This window comes from Hyalella azteca, unplaced genomic scaffold (assembly GCF_000764305.2).
Source record: "Hyalella azteca isolate HAZT.00-mixed unplaced genomic scaffold, Hazt_2.0.2 contig12316, whole genome shotgun sequence".
In the NCBI taxonomy this organism is placed as follows: Eukaryota; Metazoa; Arthropoda; class Malacostraca; order Amphipoda; family Hyalellidae; genus Hyalella; species Hyalella azteca.
In genome coordinates this window covers 13,165-34,675 of record NW_025942276.1, presented here as the reverse complement: position 1 = coordinate 34,675, position 21,511 = coordinate 13,165, and the positions used below count along the sequence as shown (strand labels likewise).

At 40.4% G+C, this 21,511-nt stretch overlaps 1 protein-coding gene across 1 annotated transcript in view; it reads left to right on the top strand.

Annotated features, from left to right (window-relative positions):
• Positions 1 to 21,047, top strand: part of LOC108669922 — a 42,729-nt gene extending 21,682 nt beyond the window's left edge. Inside the window, exons 4-8 of the mRNA XM_018157364.1 lie at positions 4,444 to 4,660; positions 8,649 to 8,768; positions 12,236 to 12,343; positions 16,522 to 16,749; positions 20,920 to 21,047. Coding sequence (XP_018012853.1) covers positions 4,444 to 4,660; positions 8,649 to 8,768; positions 12,236 to 12,343; positions 16,522 to 16,749; positions 20,920 to 21,047 — 801 coding nt within the window. The remainder of the gene's footprint in view (positions 1 to 4,443; positions 4,661 to 8,648; positions 8,769 to 12,235; positions 12,344 to 16,521; positions 16,750 to 20,919) is intronic.
• Positions 21,048 to 21,511: the final 464 nt, after the last annotated feature.

Genomic DNA, 21,511 nt, shown 5'->3' with positions numbered 1-21,511 from the left:
TCACCCAGGACACCCATCAATCTCGCACACATACTTTTGCCACAATCTGCAACAGTATCATCCCTTTAGATAAAACCCGTAAAATCCTAGGCATAACTTGTGACACCCATTACACGTTCTCACCTCACGTCAGAGCCATAACCACTAAAACGTTGGGCTCTCTTCGAATCTCAAGAGCCCTGCCTGGCACTAACTGATGTTTCTCATAAGAGGTCATTATCGCCACCTATCGGACAATCAGCCGCCAAATCCTCAACTATGCTGCCCTCATCTGGTACTTTGTCGCCTCACGCACCGCAATAGCAAGCCTTCTAACTATCCAAAACACAGCTTTGAAATTGGCCATCGGCTGCCTCAAGATGGCCTCGCTTGCTTATCTCTGCGAAACTGGCGTCCTTCCCTAATCCGATCACTTGGACCTGGCTTGCGTTCCGTTTTTCCGCAACCGCTCTCCAGCCTACCTGAACTTCGATCCACACTGTCTCTGCTCCCCTCGGGGCCCGTCGCATGAAAGCTTTCCTTACGGCGAGGTTTAGCCACCTTTTTCTGCCCTTCTTGACGAACGAAATCATACCTGCCGGCGCCTATGGAGAGGCTATAAGCGTTCCCTTCGCAGGGAGATCGCCTACCGCCTGTTCTCGCTACCACACCCCCAATAATCGCGCCGGAAGAGGCCTCGCTCCCTTGCCCGTATCGATCTGCGTTGTCCCAGCTCCGTTCGGGCTACTGCAGTTCAGTTCCCTGGCGCCTTACACTTATAGGGTCAGACGCCTCCCCAGTGCCTCCTGTCATGAGTGCGAGGACCCCTTCCAGTCTGTTCAGCATCTATTCATCTGCCCCTCCTTCCCACGACCCTCAGCGTCTCTTCACTGTGGGACAGTCTCGTGAAGGAGGCAGCATTCCTGGCCACCATCCCTGCCTTCGTCTATCTCCCTCCTCTTTCAGTGTCCCGCTCTCGGCCACCACCGGAAACTCCCCCCCCCCCCGTGCGAGCGTGACGTCGGCGCCACCAACAGCACCCGTTTTTCAAGAGATTCAAAATACTTGAATTGAATATCCCATTTCAACCAATGTATTTACAATGCTACATGTAACCACTAACCTTACACTCCTTAACATACACAACGGGCAATCTGCATTTGGTCGTCAGTCATTGAATGAACGCGCTTAGGCGCTGTAGTCCCGGTCACGACTGACAAACCTCATCGAAAATGATTCACAGTAAAGACACAACTGCTGACTGAGCATAAGCCCGTAAATTGACTCTCCATGTCTACATCCGGAGTCTCGAGTGACTCACCTCCTCATTCAATCTTGTCATCGCATCACCTAACCATCGTATCGTCTTCTTCGAAAAATAAAAAAAAACGCCAAAAAACAATAAAACTGGAAGACATGTTCATAGAGAGAGTGCATATCATTTTGATTTATCGTTAACATTACCAAAAAATGTGAAGAATGTGAATACTGAATAACCACTCGGCCATCACTCCCCCTCCCTGAATGAGCCTTACAAAGCCCGGACGCGTTCTTCCCGCTCCCTAACCGCAAACCCAACACACCTAAAATAAAGGAAGCTATATGCATAACTCACCTTTCCATTTCACCTTAATCTTCCTGGAAACGTTATGCCTTCATTTGTTCTTTTCCAAATTTTCCTCGTGGCACCGCAATAACAAAAGCTTTAACCTGATAGATGACTTCCCGATCTACTGACTGGATTTCTCCCGACTTACTCGATATCATGATAATCATAATCATCAGCATCGCAAATATCCTAAACCATCATTTCGTTAATCTGTGAGAATACTGCAGAAAACTAAGCAAACATTGATTAAATTTAGAAGATGCGAAACCCAAGTGTATCGATAGTATTTAACCCTTAAATGCACGCATTTGATGTGGAGGATAAAAAAAATATTTCAATGGTGATTCTATTTCGGAATGGTTCAATATACACATAAATTGCATCAAGTTTGAATTTTTTCCTTTTATTATATAAAATTGATGGTTGTATCATATATGATACAAGGCGCGTTAGCGGTAAATATTAGTTACTACTGAATTTGGTGAAACATTCGCTATTTTTTCTAAAACAAAGGGGAATACCGCACTTTTGGCACATAACATAGGAGAGTGAATAACAACCAGGCATTTTGCATCTTCGTCGGTCATCAGCATGCTTGGGCCAGTGTGCCACACCATCCAGTCTGATGAGCAGATGAGCTACATTACCATTCTTATCACATGGCGCACAACTTATCAGATGGAGTTTCTTCATATCAGTATTATCTATTATCACATGGCACCGTTCTTATCACGTGACGCCCTTCTTATCACATGGCGCCCTTCTAATCGCATGACGCTCTTATTATCACATGACGCCCTTATAATCGCAGAGCACACTTCTTATCACATGGCACCTTTTTGATCCCATGGCGCATTGAGCCTTGTGTGTTTTTTTTTTTTTGTTCTGTGTTGTGTTGCATTGTGTTGTTCTGTGTTGTATTGTATTGTTCAGTGTTGTATTGTATTGTTCTGTGTAGTGCTGCGTTGTGTTGCGGTGTTGTGTTGTGGTGTTGAGTTGTGCCTCTTGCCTCTGGATCTTCTTTTTTCGACCTTTCCTTTTTTGATTTCTGCTGTAGCTGGCTTCCACAGTTATTGTGCAGTTACTATGAATTTTAGATGGGCTTTCGTCTTCTAAAATTGTGATTGCAGAATATATGTTAGCAGAGTCATCACCATCTGAAAATACAATATAACTGTAGGAGAAAATTCATCATCTATTTGTAAACAGGTATTATTCAATGAGGATTAACTTTGCTACTTGATAATGCACAAATATATAAATATACTATATTGCCGTCACTGTAAAATAAAATAAAAATCTATGACTTGGTTGTATCAAATGAATATATACGGATTGCGTAAGTAAGTAACTGACGTCATACCTGCAGACTTACCCTTATTTTTGGCTTATTTCCGAACGCAAAAGAAATAACTTTCTCACCTCCGGAATATGATTCAAGAGAGTCCACATCACTGATATAAGCAGCTAATGGGTTATTGATGTTGTCAGCATCGCTAGAAGTTTCGTCATCGTCACTTACATCGAAGAAGAGAACCTCCAGTAATTCCTTCTCAGACAAATAATGCGGCATCACCTGGTGAAACAACATTTATTACATATATTACGCATTTGGAAGATGCATAGCTGCTAATCTGATGAGGAATTCATTTTAATACATTTTCTAGATATATAATAACTAAACATACCTTTTGAATGCATGAAAAAACATAAAATGGCAGAAAACTACCGTGTTGTATCATTAACTATACACATAAATACGATGCAGAAAAGTTGCCCATATGCGCCTTGTATCAGAAATGATACAACGACATTTTCTCTTATTGAACGAAAACAAATACTTGAAAAGACTTATTGAAGGCTTCCCAATAATCATGACAAAATATAAAAATAGGGTTTATTTTTTCTTACCTCTGAGAGAAACGTAGAAGCCAGAATGAACCAAGAAATATGGGGCTTCCGCACACTTCCACCGACCACGCCTTGTCGCTCACTGGCGTTCATTTTTGCCGCACAACACAACACCGATGTATCTCGTTTCGTTCTCGTTCGATTGCGTATGTATCATACTTGATATTAGATGTGCCGCAGGCAAGTAGCCTGATTACCTTAGCATTTATAGGCGAAAATTTGGTTTGTATCATTTTTGATACGCGGTGCATTTAAGGGTTAAGATATTTTTTCAAACCCTTTTTCCATATCTAAATATTGTAGAATGTAGATAAAATCATCTGTCTCCCATACATACTTCACTCATACACGCAAGCCTTCCAAAGTCCTGACCGGCTCCCTCCTCCCCTCCGCGACCTAAACCCAACCTCATACACATACAACCAACCTAACTATGCGCTATGCGCCTATTTTCTTACCCCACTGTCTTCCCAGTTTATCCTTCATCTTTCTGGCCACTCTGAGCCACCTATTTCATTCTTTCGAATTATTTCCTAAGAGCAAGAACACCACACCACAAACATTAAACCTGAGAGCACTAAACCGTGTAGTCAGCCAAGAAATGAATACTTCTCAACAAAAGCTTGAACGATGATAATGATAATCATTGATGCAGTGCACTACATCATACGTTCTTATATGGTGGTCATTTACACGATTAATCGTCTGGCACAATTGTATACGGTGTGTCCATCACTTAAATCGATATAGTGGCAAAAACTGTTTCGTTCTTCATAAATGACAATATTACGGAATTGAAATTTTTTCCATTGTTTAGATTTGAAAGCGCACGACTCCATTACACTGTGTTTGTACAACAGTTGCACCTTTTTTGTTCTGTTCTCCCCTGATTGCTGATTGATCATGACTTGTTTACTGTCCCTGAGCTTGAACCTACTGCACAGTTTGTGCTCGCTGGTGGCGTCAAGAGCAGCTTGTTCGCGACGTGCGCCGCTCTCGCCAACACCGTCACGGGAGACCTGTTCTCCATTGACCTCGGAGGCGGCAAAGAATACGTCAGATTTGCCCCCAAGAATGTGATTGCTGTTGATTGGGTGAAGCTGAACAGCAGCGGCGCATCGACGGACATCATCGCCTGCGCGGACGCCGCGTTTGCGAGAAGTGAGTTGAATTGACCCCAGGCACAGTTACTGCGAATAAGATTAGGCCTATTCCGCATTTGATTGTAGATAATTGCATTCAAACTTGTTTATTGACGATTTTTTTAAAATAGTTTCGATGAATGTTAGTGTCATTCATTGATATTACTTTAGTTGCATATAAGATTCAAATAAGTTGTAAAGTTAGTGCCCTCAAAGTTGTATTCAAGTCTGATTTGTCAACGATTATCATATGCCTTAGACTGCTTGATTCATCTAAGATTGGTCCATTCAGCTTGTTTTGAACGCGCTTGAGACATTTGAGTTTTATGCACGATGTATAATTGAAATTTGTTCGATGTATCAGAGTTTGATTCATCCAGGTTGAATGAAATTTCGTTTATTGAATGTGCGTTTCAACGAAATAATCCTAATTCAGTGTACAAGATGCAAATAAATTATCTTTCATCATTATATTATCATATCCGCAGAATTTTTTTAAAAATGGTTTTCTATCGCACCTGGTGTTTACCCAAATCAAAAAGTTCATGTCCAAGCAATATACTGAAGTTGTTCCCAAGTGTGACAATAGGAACGGTGTTCACTGTTCACTTCCATACTTTGGCCCCGCATCTGAGGCTATGACAAAGGAATGAAAAGTTTTATTCGCTAACTACCTTACGGAAGCAAATTTTAATGTGTTGTTAGTTAACAATTTTCGAATCGGCTCGTTTATCAGGTATAAGGATACCCTCCCTCTGCTTATGCGATCGTCACTAGTTTGCAGACAGATATAGTTGTGCACAGTGCGCATCAGCGTACGTCGGTATGACGTCAAGCAATTTCTATACTAGGCTGGCTGAACATAATGGCAGGAGTTATAGAACGGGGAACCTACTTGCACATCCGCCTCATTCTGCTGTACGTGTTCATGCCGAGCAATGCAACACCTCTGTATTTGATGGTGATTTTAAAGTTCTAGCTTACACATCCGGTGTTATCGGAATTTTAGAATCCCTGTATATATTAAAATAGCAGCTTAGTCTAACTGCCTCTTTTAGCTCCTTTCCTCTTGAAATAGTAAATAGATAGGTCCGCTTACTACCGTTCATTCCATGTCTCATTTGCTTGTTTCCGTTTTAATACCTGACAGTGGATTTTTCTTCACTAATTGATGGTATTTGAGTTTCTAGGATCGGACTTCTTCTGAACTGAACATTGCGATATGAACTGATGCTGGAGCTGGACTCCGGTATGTTTTCTCTCATGAATATATGTTGAAATTTGGTGGTATTGTCTTTGATTTTAAATTTCTGGTTAGCTTGCGATTTAAGTAAACAAGTGATTTTAATACCAAATAAATTCGCTTCATCAGTTCTCAGCAATAGATTCCGACGTGGGAACATTTCTTCAACGCCGTTGTCTCTTGCTACGTACCACAAGGGTCAGTTCGCGGCATGATCCTCTTCCTGTTAAATCCTGTCGATGTGTTGGACATATATGATTCACCTGGTTTTCATCCGCTTGGTACTCGCCTACGACACCCAAATTTATGGTTACTGTGTGCCGAGTGACGCTGTAGCGTTAAGGACCGGATGTCTGTCTGCATGGACGCAGACTCAGACTGGATGCGTTCCAACCGGCTCCAGCTAAATGCATTAAAAACGGACTTTATTTGGTTTGCGACTGCTTGGCGCATGCATCAGCTTCTGGCCAACCCTCTGCATGCCTGCGTCTTCGGTTTGTAACATGGACATTCTGTTGGACTAGCAACTTTCGATAAACAATCACATTGCCAAAGTCACCACCGCTTGTTTTGGTGCTCTGCGACAAATATGAATTGCCTGACGCCATCTCTCGAGCACAATCCTGGTGACGCTCGTTTTGACCAGATTGGGCTATGGTAATGCAACCCTTCATGGACTTCCGACCACGGCACTAAATAAACTGCAATCTGTAATGAACGCTGCTGCGTGACTCGTGTGCAAAAAGCAAAAATTCGACCACAGGTTGCCGATATTACGCGATCTTGACTGGTTGCGCATGCAGTATAGCGCACGCAGTTCATTGTCTCTGTTCTGACGTTCAGATGCCTTCATGGTCAGGCGCCTTCATATCTCACGGAACGTCTGCAGCGCGTGTAACATATACCCTCTAGAAGACAACTGAGTTCGTTACCAACAGCGGACCTCGTCGTTCCATCTACACGTCTGTAGAATCAAATGCGTATAATTTATCTACCGCCGGTGACAGAGCGTTTAAGGTCGCCGTCGCCAAAACCTGTAACAGTCTGCCGGCTTCCGTAACATCGGCTTTACCGTTGCAGGGGTTTCGTAGGCTATTTCGCATAATACTATTAACTATTTCCTCGTGTCTATTTATTTTGATCGCTAATAAACTTATGTGTAAGGCGCTTTCGAAGTTCGCATGAACCAGACGCCACGATAACCGCTCTATAGAATAATAATAATAATAGTAAAAATAATAATAGTCAGATTTGTATCCAAATAAGTTTATTGCACGTGTGACTGAAGCATGTTTTATTCATGTATGTTGTATTCATTTAAGTTGGATTCACGTATGCTGTATGTATGCAAATTTTTATTCAATGAGTGTTTTTTGTTTAATCGTGCTCTGAGTATCTTTAGTTGGTGTATGTTGAATTTACGTATGGTTTATTCGTATGATTTAGATTCATGTAATTTGCTACGTAAGTTTAGGCTTATTTGATCGTAGTGAATTGCAATAAATCCTTATTATTGCTGAAATAATGATAATTAATTATGAAATTATAATAATTCATGTTTATCATTATTTGTATTAATATACTGAAATTAATTTTTATGAATGCTAATTTCATTCGTGAATATTGTCCGGTGTAAATCTGGCGTCTCATTATAATCATTAAAATTATATGTAATTGAGACGTAATATTCACTTGACCTGATAGAGATTGATGACATGAGTCAGCATCTGGAAGACACGTGATATATCACGCGATCAAGACCTTAGTAGTGGGCGGAAGCGAAGGCTACATCAGGGCCAGCAACTTTGAGTAAAGCCCCACGCAGTAGTTGAAAAGCGCTTCGCGATGCAACGCTTCAGTTGAGTTCTCCGACCTTACGGTCGCCGTCGTAGCTTATACCTCTACATCGTACGCCTCTATAACCACTCCGTATATAAGATATGTTATCAGACACATGTGTCTTACTTATCCTTCACGACCTTAGTCACATAACCTGATCTTCATGTAGAGCTAAATACAATACATCGGACAATATTACTTTAGTACATATTCGATTCATGTTGTAAAATGAGTGCCTCTAAAGTGGTATTTACCTCCGGTTGCTCTATAAATTATTATCATATGCGCTAGACGCATGTACTGTATGTTTGATTCACATGATTCGATTCAAGAATACATATTTGATTCTTTCAAAATTAGTACATTGAAGTTTGGTTCAGGTAAGTTTGATGCACGTCGTTTGACTCAATTATGTAAGATTTTGAGTGTTTAATTCATGTGGATTAGATGAAATTTGGATTATTAAATGTACGTTATATCAAATAATTTTATTCAGCATGCTTAATTTGATTAAATCGATTCATGAAAATACATTTCAAATAGTTTATTGTGACATTTTTAACCTTCCAGGTTTGATTCATGTACGTTCGATTTATGAGTGTTATTTTCTTTTATGTTGGATTCATATATGTTGGATTTATGTATGTTATCTTGGGGATGTCTGTTCATATATGTTTTATTCGTTCAACTTTCATTTACTTATGTATGATTCGTGTATGTGTGAGTTATGTGACTTTGATTCATATAAGTTCAATTCATATAATATCGATTCGTGTAAGTTTTTCCACGAAAGTTTGTTCTATTTCGATGAACTGGATGTTATTTTAGTTCATGTCTCTTGGATTGCAATAAAGGTAAATAATAATAGTTTCTTAATGTATGTTTGATTCATGCAAGATGGACTGTCGTAATCCTTACTCCTCAGATGCTACCATGTTCAAGATCAACGGATCTTGCTACGCCAGTGACAGCGTTCAGTACGACGTCAAGGACGAGCAGGACTGCGGTGACGCGCCTGCTGAGGTTGTCTACGTCATGCCGCCTCGTAAGTTGTCTACGTCATGCCGCGTCGTAAGTTGTCTACGTCATGACGCCTCGTAAGTTGTCTACGTCATGACGCATCGTAAGTTGTCTACGTCATGACGCCTCGTAAGTTGTCTACGACATGACTCCTTATTTAGCAATAATTTAAAAGCAATTATAACAGCCAAAAATTCACCATTTCTTATGAGAGCAAACGTTTTGAAGTCCAGCTAAATCGTCAGTTTAAAATCCTAAAACCCAGGTACAAACAATTAGCAAACTAAAATTCCAATTGAAGATACTAAAAGATAAATTATCATATGAAAACATACAAGGATAAGGGTAAACATGAGCAGACAAATATATCTACTTACAATGTCGAGGGGATATGAACTGCAAGTGGCATTTGAACTAAGCTCTATAGATATATATATTTATAGGTCTCAACCAGATCAGGTCTCATGGTATCAAAATCGAGCAACTTCCTCTCAAGACCTGTGATGAATTCAACTGTCTCCGTGACACCCATGACAACAACGTCAAACCCCGAACCATAGGCAGCAACGGCCCCTTCGAAAAAGAAGTTCTTCAATAATCTGGTGTGAGCTATAAATTTTGCTTCCAAGAACGTTGTAGGCTTCTTCGTCTTTTGGACTACATTGGAGTAATTGGTATGACTTCAACTACATTGAGCAGCCGTTTTTACTGCCACCTGAGAAAAGCTCGCATCCAAACCAGGTCTCGAAGTACTAAAATCGAGCAACTTCATCTCAAGATCCGTGATGAATTCATCAGACTATGTGACACCCTTGACAATAACGTCAAATCCCGAATTATACACAGCTACGGTCCCTTCAAAGAAAGAGTCTTCAATTAAGACTCTGGCGTGATCTATAAATTTTGCTTCAAAGAGGGTTTTAGACTTCTTCATCTTTTGGACTGCGTTAAATATAGAAGAAGTCTATAACCTTCTTTACTACATGAGAATTCAATAACAATGTCATACTAAATACATAGCTGAGACATTGTAAAGTCAGAGGGAATACAAAGCTGAACCAATATTATGACAAATAGAAGCGAATATGAATCTCAAGTGAAAATAATAGTAAAGCCACAACAATAGGATGGAGCAGATTGTGTAGCAGATTGTTTAACCACGCGTGGCCCAGTGGTTAAAAGCTCAGAGTACCAAGATTGGCGCAGGGAGGCACGGGTTCGATCCCAGCTCTGTGCGCCAGTTTCTGGTCAGAATAGGCAAGGAGGCCGGGCGGTTGAGCACAGCAGAATTGTAGCAGTGAGTTGCAAGTTTGAGACCGTAAAATGCTGTGAATGTTCTGCGATGTTAGGAATCGGCGACAGGCCTACGGCGTACTAAACGCTGAAACCGCTATATGACGATGTCATCCATGTTATCAAGGAAACCTAACACAATCACACGATCCAGCAATGACTTCAAAATATAACATGTGACAAGGAATTTAAAAGCAAAGAAAACACCAAGCAAATTCACCATATCGATATTTCAATATGTATATGGTGAATTTGCTTGGTGTTTTCTTTGCTTTTAAATTCCTTGTGAACTTGCGATATAAGCAGACTGACAATATAAGTACTTATAACATGTGACTCTATTCCTTTTACTTATTATATTAATGTGCGGAGGGTGCTGACTAGAAACTGATATCAGGTGCGGCAGGAAGTAAGTAGATACTGGTAATAGTGGTTGAATGATCAGCTGTCACCTATGATAGGCCAACCACTTACTTTTAGGATAACATGGGGCAGAGGGACCATTGGGGGTCACGGGCCCATAGCGGGTTTCCCGCCAAGTATTAAGGATATGTTTTTTTATGCCAAGTATCAAGTACCAGGGATATGTTTTAGCCCAGATAAGTGCGTGTCACTAGGAAAGTGTGACATATTCTTATCCGTGCCACTGTGTGATTTTTTTCCATTCGAAAACCATTTACCTGTAATTTCTCTCCCTATCCCCCACTCTTCCTATCCACCATTTTGCACCCTCCTTGCCCTCAGAACCCGTGTTCTCTACCGCCGGTCGACAGTTTCACTGCGCTAAAGTATACAGATTTACGTTTTGCTAAGTATTTGCGTTGATAAGTCATTTGCGAATAACTGTTTTAGCCCAGATAAAAGTTTTTTTTTTCTGCTAAATAAAACTGTTTCGATTACTGTGAATTATATTTTGAAATTATTTTTTATAGGAATAATTTTGAGTTCAAGTTTAGCCATTATTCATTATTAGCTTTAATAATAAAATGTTGACACGATATAAATTGAAATGATACCTAGTGGGGCAACGGGCACGCCTGTGTGACGAAGCAAAGCGCCCATGGTTTGCTCAATACCCCTTGGTGAAGTCTTGTGTTATACATCATTAGATTTGTCTCAATGAGCTCTTAAAAACCATGACTAGCTTTTTGAATTACAAATTACATTTCATATTGTAAGATTTTTTTTCGATTTACCACCTCAAGGCAGCAGGTTCTGGTTTCTAGTTATGCGTATTTATATATATGTCCCCCTAACGAGTTATTCACTCATGCCTTGCCAAAACTTGATTTCAGCTAATACCAATGAACCAAAAGTTGCTGAGTTTTTATGGTGTTGGCTGAAATCACGATTAAGTACGAATTCCCTGCACATAATATCTGAATTATGGACGAAACTGGAACGAAGTCTTTCTGCTCAAGTAAATATTTTTTTTCTAGTCAAGTATACATTTTTTCATGTCATGGATGAATTTTTTAAGGCAAGGGTATATTTTTCAAGCCAAGGTTATATATTTTTATGTCGAGCAAATATTGTTTTCACGTCAGTGACAAATTTTCAAAACCACTAATATATTTTTTTCAAGTTAAGGATATGATTTTTTTTAAGTTGTTAATAAATGAATGAATGTAATATTTTTATAACATTTTTCTTATTTTGAACTGTAAAAGCGTGTATTTCGTGTAATTCAGGTGTAATAGGCGTGTAATTCACATCATACATTCCTCATTAGTTGTAACTTTAAACCAAAACAAAGAACTACCTCGTATCAGTTAAAACTTTAAAGAAAATTTGGTTTAAAAAAGTGGGGGGGGGGCCGCTGCCCCATGTTACCCCATGTTTGCTGATAAAAACACCTGAGCTGCTAAGTGTTTTTGCTTCACGATCCTTAATTTGACGTCTGGCGCGCCAACTAAATAAAATTTTATCGTTTATTAATAGAAAAATATTGGAAGCCAGCCACCGGCCGCCGAACCTGCAGCTATGTTCAAATTGAACTTATTTAAAACTAAGTAACTAGCAAAATAATTCTGAACAGGTATTTAAACCAATCTAAAAGTGTTCATCCGACTCGCTTATTGCTCGAGACGATTTTTTAAATCCGTATCATCAAAAAAATGCTACTAAATACATTGCCCCTAATTTCATCCCCACGCACCCATTCGAAAACAACGGATTGAATTTTTTTTATGTTTACAGCTCCCCAAAACGGAGAATGGATCGGAAACACCTTCCTTCTCTTCACCGAGTCCTCCTCTGACGGGTGCCTCCTCAGCAACAGCAACAACACAGGTCACGTCTTCAATGGTCAGTGAGCTGACCGCAGAGAGAAAACAATATTTTAGATTTAATGTGTGTTCGGATATAATTTCATTTAGGTCAAGCAGGGGCCACCCAGCTAGCGGCTACTTATGTGGTACTGCTAAATGGTGGTCTCTTTACGCCTTTCGGATCAGACAGCTCTGCGAAGTAAGTGCGTGTCACTAATAAAGTGTGACATATTCTTATCCGTGCCACTGTTTAATTTTTTCCATTCAAAAACCATTTACCTGTAATTTCTCTTCCTCTCCCCACTCTTTCTATCCACCATTTTGCACCCTCCTAATTGCCCTCAGAACCCGACGAGCTTGTCCAACCCAAGAAAGGACACTGACTAATCTACTAAGAATTTTCCATACGACTTTTTACGAAATTGGTGCCCCACTAATTTGACTCACAGACGCTGCCACCTGATTTTACGCCACAACTGATGACGCGACTGCGATTGACAAGCTCACCCCTCAAAAAAGCTGCAGATCATAATCATTAAAAGAAAATCTACATGATTTCATTCATAAAATCAACATGATTTTCATCGCATACCACCGACCATGAAGCGGCGCGGAGCATTTTTGTACGACAGATAGACAGAGTAGAGACATATGACGCCGCACCACCGACGAAATCAAATAAGAAATAACTACACAATAAAACTGGCTATACATACAGGATATAATGAAAAACAAGCGCTACACTCAAATCATTAAAATCGTAACCACAGACGCGACAATAGCCCCCCACATACCTACAAACGTATTGTGAATATAAAACATCAAAATAACACCCTTATAATTCGAACAGGAACAGTATACACACCTACCTATCCATTTAAAATGTTGTAAAATAGAAGACCACCTTTATACCAATCCAAATACCCCACTCCCTCTTGTTCCGAATGCGCCGCCTAAGACCGCAATTACACCCACTGTAGCTACTAACACCACAAAAAATGCCACGACTATCGCACTAGAGCCGCAACCTGTACCTATAGCAGACAAAAATAATGAAACCAACTGAAATCACATAGACAAAAATCGAAACAAAACAACTAAAATTAAAAATACGAAACAGAAAAACATGCGATCCAACAAACGAATATTTCTCAACATAACCTGACGCTGACTGACAGGTCGCAACTGAAATTGATAGCTACGTATCAGACTCGAAGCCCTCATTACCAGCCTCTCCCGCCAGGAGGGGTATGGTAGCATCGTATTGAAATCACTGAAAGTTAACTACGACATCAACGCGGCTTTTCCTGATAAAGACACCGCTTAAATATATTAACCAAAGTGAGGCCAAGCCCCAGACAACGGCTTTAACTCTAGGACCAAATTCATTGAAAATGACGACCTCAGACGATCATCACCACATATATCTCCAGAACCAACGACCGACGACACCGTAGGAACGACCTTCCATCCCCGACATCAATTACTCACATTGAAAACCGTCACCCTAGGAAAATTAAGATCATGGAAGAACATTAAAAATAATAATTTATCTCAGGACCCTGAATCGGCGAACCAATCCCCATCAAACTATTTTGCAGCTCATAATACCATATTGAAATCCCTCCGGAGTCATATAGCGTTTGGTTCGACAATGACGAACTGACAGAGTCATAAGCAACATAAGAACAAAGAAAGAAGGAATACGGACTGAAGCTTTTGATGCAGGGCGCTGACTCTTCATTAGTACGCTACTATCTGAAACGTAACAGACTGAAGATACACCCTCCATTAATAAACTTTATCTCTCAGTCCTCGCGTGAAAGATACTACAACACAACATCCGATACTGGACCAACATCAGATCCACTCTTGCGAACATCTACAACCACATTGGGCCAGTCAGTACTCATTAATGAACTCTCTATCGCGGATGACAATACCACACTTAAAATATTCAACTACAATGTTCATCCGAGTAGCTGCAATAATGAAAATGCACTACACTCCGTGCTGACATAGCCATTAGGAGACTCATATATGATATACCTTACAAACGTTAACAAAAATTTTCACATCTAAATGCTCGCAATTACAATTGACACTCCCATCACTATAGGAGCAACGCAACACACACCCCACCGCGTACAGATTAAATCAAGTATACAGACTTTCACAGATTAACACATACACAGATTTGGCAAGCCCCTAGCTCGTTTACCTACTAGCAGACATAAACGCAAAAACACACAATACTAGGAAACAGCTCCTCCAACCTTATAGGAAGACAATTACACACACTGATGACCAGCGCAATGTACCCACATCGACCCTACTTTCCAACTCTCATCACCCACAGCAGCTCGTCATCACTAGACAGAGTCATAAGCAACAGGAGGCATTCAACAACACTCATATATAATCAGGATCTATTCCACAACATTCAGACCACAGTCCAATAATAGCCCCCATAACCAGACCCTTCATTAAAATAAATAGACACATGCTGGAACAACTGGACCTCTATCCCCCACATATCCCCATATCCCCCGCATCATTTCAAGCATCATATCCAAACACGAAACTTTACTTAAACAGCATATATAATATCAAGCTACACTTTAATGCATCCAGCACTGGCGCTTACCAGATAACTCATGACCCCATGCCAACGACTACACATAGCATTCAGACTCCTTCATACACAGACATGGCCGGACCTCATTTGCATTTCACAGGCCACAAAACAGATCACAAAAAATTCTGGTCTTCCCCAAGGCGCATGCTAGGATACGACACCAAACATATATAATGTCCCATACCTCAAACACAAAAATTTCCAATACGACACAACAGAACAACAAAAATATCTTCCACCAACGCTGGCAGGACATATACGCTCAGAACGACACAGCGGCACATGCAGACAACGATGACTTTGACATCGATCACATCCGCACCGTAAAAGATCCCGGAAATACAACATACACCTCTTTCACCATACAATCATGGCGACCTTACTCGACTCCACCTAGTAGCCTTCCCACCGATAACCAATGGAGAACTGCGGCATCCACTGAAAATATTTCTACAGAAAGACCAGGGTTCCACATGCAACAAAACCCTCCGACTCAAACACCTATTCTAAATAATGATCCATTACCTGCTGTACATATTCAATCACTTCGATAACCGTTGGTTATTTCCTCGACTCACAATAACATGTCATAATGATCTTCCTTTCAAAACCCGCCACATCTCATCACGAAGTGCAAAATTATAACCTGATTTCACTATTAGACATCCACGGGAAGTAGACATCCACGGGAAGCTCTTGGATAAAATAGTGAACAAAAGAGTATATGAGCACCTCTCCATTCACATCACTAGACAGTTTGATTTCAGGGAACACCAAAAGGCCATGCACATTAGCCATGCACATTCCACCAAGCGCTCGTTATACACCTTGCTCGACACACTACGCATATATTATAAATAATACCTCGATCGCGCTGTGACAAAGTCTCCGATAAGGTTTGGCTCCCGGACTTCAATTCAAAATTAAACAACAAAACCTACGCCCAACCTTTACAGAAACAATTTCAGACTACCTGACAGACAAAACAGTATCCATCAGAATGTTGGCAATCACGTTTGTCTTCCATAAAAACTCACAATTTTCACAAAACTCTCTTCCATAAAAACTCACTCCTCAAGCACCGCAAACATTTAGCTGTTTCGTTTGAAATAATAAACATATATGCATATGTAATTATTTTTTGCTTAAAAATGCGAGTATGTATATAAAAAACTAGGCAAATTAGGAAATAACCAAGCCAGTATTGTATCTAGATGCAAAAATGCTTTCCAACCTACAAAAAATTATTTCAGTACCTTTTTCTCTGTTCACCAGTGATATCTATAGGAATAATCATTCAAGTATTTTTGTTATTTAGCGGATTTCCGAGGAAGTCGATCGGTTGGTATTTAGAGAAAAATGTATCGAAAATTGTGCGAAAAATATAGAAAAAGTAATAATTGAATTATTATATAAACTCGTGAAACAATAATAATTTACTATGCGATTACAATATAAATACTCGTATACGTATCGCCAGTATGATAAATTCTCCATCTCGGACTTCACTTATCGCGGACTAATCTAGGAAGGTGATGACCCGCGATTGATGATGGATTACTTTGCCTTATTTTCAGATGATGACAAAACCCCGTACAACCCTGGACTGATGCCGCAAAAGCTGACTTGCTGCAATAAAATAATAGCCGGACATTGCGTCGCGTTTGTGCAACGTCCTGACCCCACCCAAGGTTTCGCGTTCTGCGAGGCCAAGACTCGGTGCGAGGCCCTCGGCTTGCAGCTGGCGTCCTATGAGTTGCAGACCAACACCGAAATTCAGACGTACGCCAAAAATCAAACATCTGGTGAGTTGTGATCTAGCTAATAGGTCTTGGACCATACAATGTGTTAAGTTAAATATTCTTAAATCTGTGAGCCTATCACTGACGACTTTTCAAGTTTAACCCACCAAACACCCTAAAACTCGACCGCTACGTGTACTTATAACGCTAAGGGTAATTTGGCAAGTTTCATCAGTACGGCCCTTGTACTGCAAAAGTGAACTCGATTCTCGTGCTAATTGAGTTGCACCCTCAGTAAAAAATCGAAAATCATCACACGCATTGTCCATTGTCCCCGTCTAACAAGATTGAGCGAGCTTTTTGGGCGTGGAGTTTAATAGATCCCTGGCATAAGTACATTTATTTACTTACCGACTGGAAACTGAAGAATTAACTCTTAAATAATAATGCCTTACAGAGTCTTATTTAGATCGATTAATTCAGAGGTATACCTGCTCTGGTATACCTGCAGTTGCAATAACTATTTGAAACAGACGGTTACAATTTTTTCTGTGGCTTTGCCACTTCCACTATACGATGTTCTTAGAACAGAACGAAGAATTGTTTCAAATCATCAGTGAAGCAAGACGAACCTGTCTTCTCACGTCAGCACTCGTTAATATTTCAACGAAACATCACTATTAAGCTAAGAAATATTTCCTAGACAAGGTTATGCAGATTAGCTTAACTTCATGATGCCTCATACCGTGGAGGACTTCCTTCAAGTCGCTACATGTGCTGGTGGAGAGTACCTGGTGATCGAGTCACACAACAAATTCTCGATGATGTTGAGACGAAAGTAACCGTTCCATATGTTCCAACGCCAGTTTTCATACCAATTTGCAACAGTTAAGTATCGTAAAGATAGCAGATTACCGGATTTAGTAAAAACTGGATTGAATAAATGCTTATTTGATTCTGCACAAATCTAGCTGGCTCGCTGTCCTCTAATATGGCGATCAGAAATCTTTGAATGCCGACCAGAGCTGTTTCGATTGATAGAGATCTTTTCTTTCAATGGTAAAAGATAAGATTGCAGGGTGGTAGCAACACGGCTACTATTTCACGAGTTCTGATGAAGGTGGGAGTTAAGCTCTCCCACAGTCCCTCGCACATTTGTTTCAACTATAAAGTTTTAGAGTCTGCATAACTATAGTTTTCGAGTGTGAGTAATATATGACGAATAAAAATAGTCTCAGAAATCAGCGAACGATTGTAGTCAGGTTCATGGCATAGAATTTTGCAAAATTTCATCCCGTGTTAGATTGATTCCTTGTCATGTGCATGTGCTGTGTGTCCTTCTTAAACATTACGCATTGTGAGTTGTTTGCAAAGATTTTTTTTGGAAATACGAATTTATTAATGTATAAACTCTCAAGCGTATTCGTAGTTCATATTGGTCTACTATAATACTTTTGTATATGTGTTGTTTTCTTGATTGTTTTGTAGATTTCAATATTATTTAATACGACTCACTGACGAACCGACACCACACCATTCTACCCATAATGCGCATCCGACGAGCACACACATGCACTCGATCAGATCATCATTACTCATAAAAATGCCTCAATTGCCACCAAGATCACCGAACACTTGACGCCAACTGCCCATACAGGAAGCAAACCATCTGAAAAAAAAACATTAGACAAAAGACGGAAAAAGCACAATAAACATACGCTCAAATAGTGAAGCATGAAATTCAACAGACCAACATCCCCAACACTTTCTCACTCTGACCAATACAATTCAATTCAAATTGACTGCAATAATACTAGGAGCTACAATTGCTCACCTTGCACGACAGGAATGATTCGAATTAACTTTCTCGAAATCAGTGAAAGCAAACTACGGCATCGATGCTACTTACCTCGATCGTGACTCAGCCAACTTATTTAAATTTTTCCAAAAACACGATGTGAACAAATCTTACTTGGACAGTAAACAACTTAGACCGCATAACTGAATTTATAAACGACGAGGTCATGAGGCCGTCCTCGCCAAACCTAACAGGACCACATGCGGACTAGGAAACCTCCAAGAACGACACCCTACGCTCGATAACCAAAATCCATTAGGAAGAACGAAACCAGAGAAAACAAAAAATAAGTAACGATCGGTACGAGGATTTTTCTCTCTCAGTGCCGTCGAAATAATATCCGTTAGACCATTCAGGAGTGGCAATGACCTGAAACCAATCCCTGAACACCTGGTTCCCTCGCAGCACCTGGTACCTTGACGAACTGAGGACAAAGAACCTTCGACTGAAGCTCTCGGCGAAGGACCTGGACTATTTGCGACGCAACATACTAAAATTCAACAGACCTACAATTAACATCATTCCTCAGAGATCATCCTAAAAATTGACAGGTACTCAACCATAACTAATAAATATACGATGCAATCAATATCTAAACACCATCTCCCAAAATAATTCCATAAACCAAACTATAAATACTACAACCCAACGTCAGACACAGGCATGACAAAATATTTACATTAGTAAACATATAAAACAATACTTATTCCGACATAATACTAATCAGCGATCACTTTCTTACTGACAACAATACTCCGCTCAAGATATTAAACTGCAACGTTCACAGCTGCAATATAGACAATACATTACACGCTTGCGGAGCATTAGTAATAAAATAGTATCCCATAATAGCAATAGAATAGTATCGGCGAAGCAATATGGAAACATCCCATTTAATACTTCACAAAAACTTCCACACGGACATGATCGTCATCACATTTAGCACTCAACAATGACCCATCACAATAGGAACAATATACATCACACCCTTCCTTCGATAGAGCAACCTGAACCTTAAACCTATTACAGCACGCAAACTCTGACAATCCAGCCCCACACTAGCAGTAATAGACAAACACTTGAAAAATTAGACAAAATACAGATAGAATGCCGCTGAAACTTCCATTCCCACCATAACACTCCGCATCATTCTTGGTATCAAGCCCACTCACAAAACATTACCCATACAAGCAAAATATCAAGTCAATCTTTCATACATTCACACCCACGGCCCATCAATAGCATTGCCTACATCAATGATGGCCGTAGTTGCCATCACAATGGCAACTACATCTGTTGCCTACAGTAGTAAATCAAGTTGCCTACATCAAAGTAGGCAACTACACACAGCCTACAGACACCTCAGAGCACAAAGATGGCAAGACCTCATCAACACTTCGAAAACACAAACAGATCCCCAAAAATTATGGTCTTCCTTAATACGCATGCTAGGTTCTAACACAAAGCAAGCTGTCCCATACCTAAAACAATACAATGTACAAGAGGACCCTCAAGAAGAAAAATAAACATTTTGCGCAAGCACTCCCAAGACATTTTCACGCAGAACGACGTCAACAACGAAGGCTTTGACAACGAACACATCCACACCATACAAGACCACGTAAAAACAATACACACCTCATTCTTTCATACAGTCACTGAAACCTTACCCGACTTCATCCTGCAAACTTCCCACCCGTCACCATTAATGAACTTCAGCAAACTTGGAGTGTTGTTTGTGGCTGCGTGGCGAACGGACGTTCGGTGTCGTGCGCGGTCCCGCCGGCTACATTTAATTTTGCCGGTTCAACTGTGTTATTGCATTCTGTACTGAACTGTTCCAGTGAATAGTCTGGAATTAAGTAAAGTCAGTAAAAATTGAGTGCAAGTAACAATTGATTGAAAAAACTGAGTACAGTCATTAAAAATTGAGTGCGGGTAACGATTGGCTGAGAAAAAAATTGAGTACGATTTAACTCTGTTGACTCATACTATACTGAAGTGTTGCAGTGAATAGTCTGGAATTAAGTAAAATCAGTAAAAAGTGAGTGAGTTATCAATTGATTGAGAAACATGGCAGCCAAAGTCTGTGTTAGTAAACCTGCCGGAGAATGTCTGGAATGCAACAAATGTAATTTTGGACAATTGGCACTAAAATGTAACACATACAGACAATTTTGTCCCTTCGAATGTTCACTACTTTCAGAATACCAACTTGCAAGGTATTTAAAAACGAGAACATCATTCATGTGTAGAAAATGCGTTATGAACGAGGGGTGGGCGAAAGAAGCCATGGAGAGTGTGCAAACAGTTCAAGCGTCCGAGAGAAGAAGGCCTATCATGAATGGGTCTCTCTGTTGAGCCGCGTCACTAAGACGCGGCTACCCTCAACTCCCCTCACTTCCTCAACTCCCCTTACTCCCTCAACTCCACTCACTCCCTCTACTTCCTCCTCCGCATCCCTCACTACTGCCCGATATGCTCCGCCTACCCCGACCCCTGACCGTAGCGTTGCCCCTCCCCTTTCCTCTTTAAATGCCTCGAACAAGGAGCATTTAACTGTTAAGAAACGCGTTTGCTGGAGATATCTTCAGGGCAAGTGCGATTGGGAGAATGAAATGAACGGTAACTATTCTCACCCTAAGATCTGTCGAAAATTTGCTACATTTGGAAGCAAAAACCAACGCGGATGCAAAAACGGGAGAGACTGTCAATATTACCATCCGTTCCTATGCTGGAATACTATTAAAAATGTAGCTTGCAAACGAGATTCCTGTCGGTTTCACCACCTTAAACTCAATCTGCAGTTGAGAGGTAATGCCGAAGAGAGACGTGACCCTGATAGTTCCTCCTCGGAACACAGGATATATTATACTGCCAAACCCCAAAAATTAGAAAAAAATTACATGGTTAAAAAATCAGACCTGGGAAGGGCGAATCTATCGAAATCAAAGGAACAGGACAGTT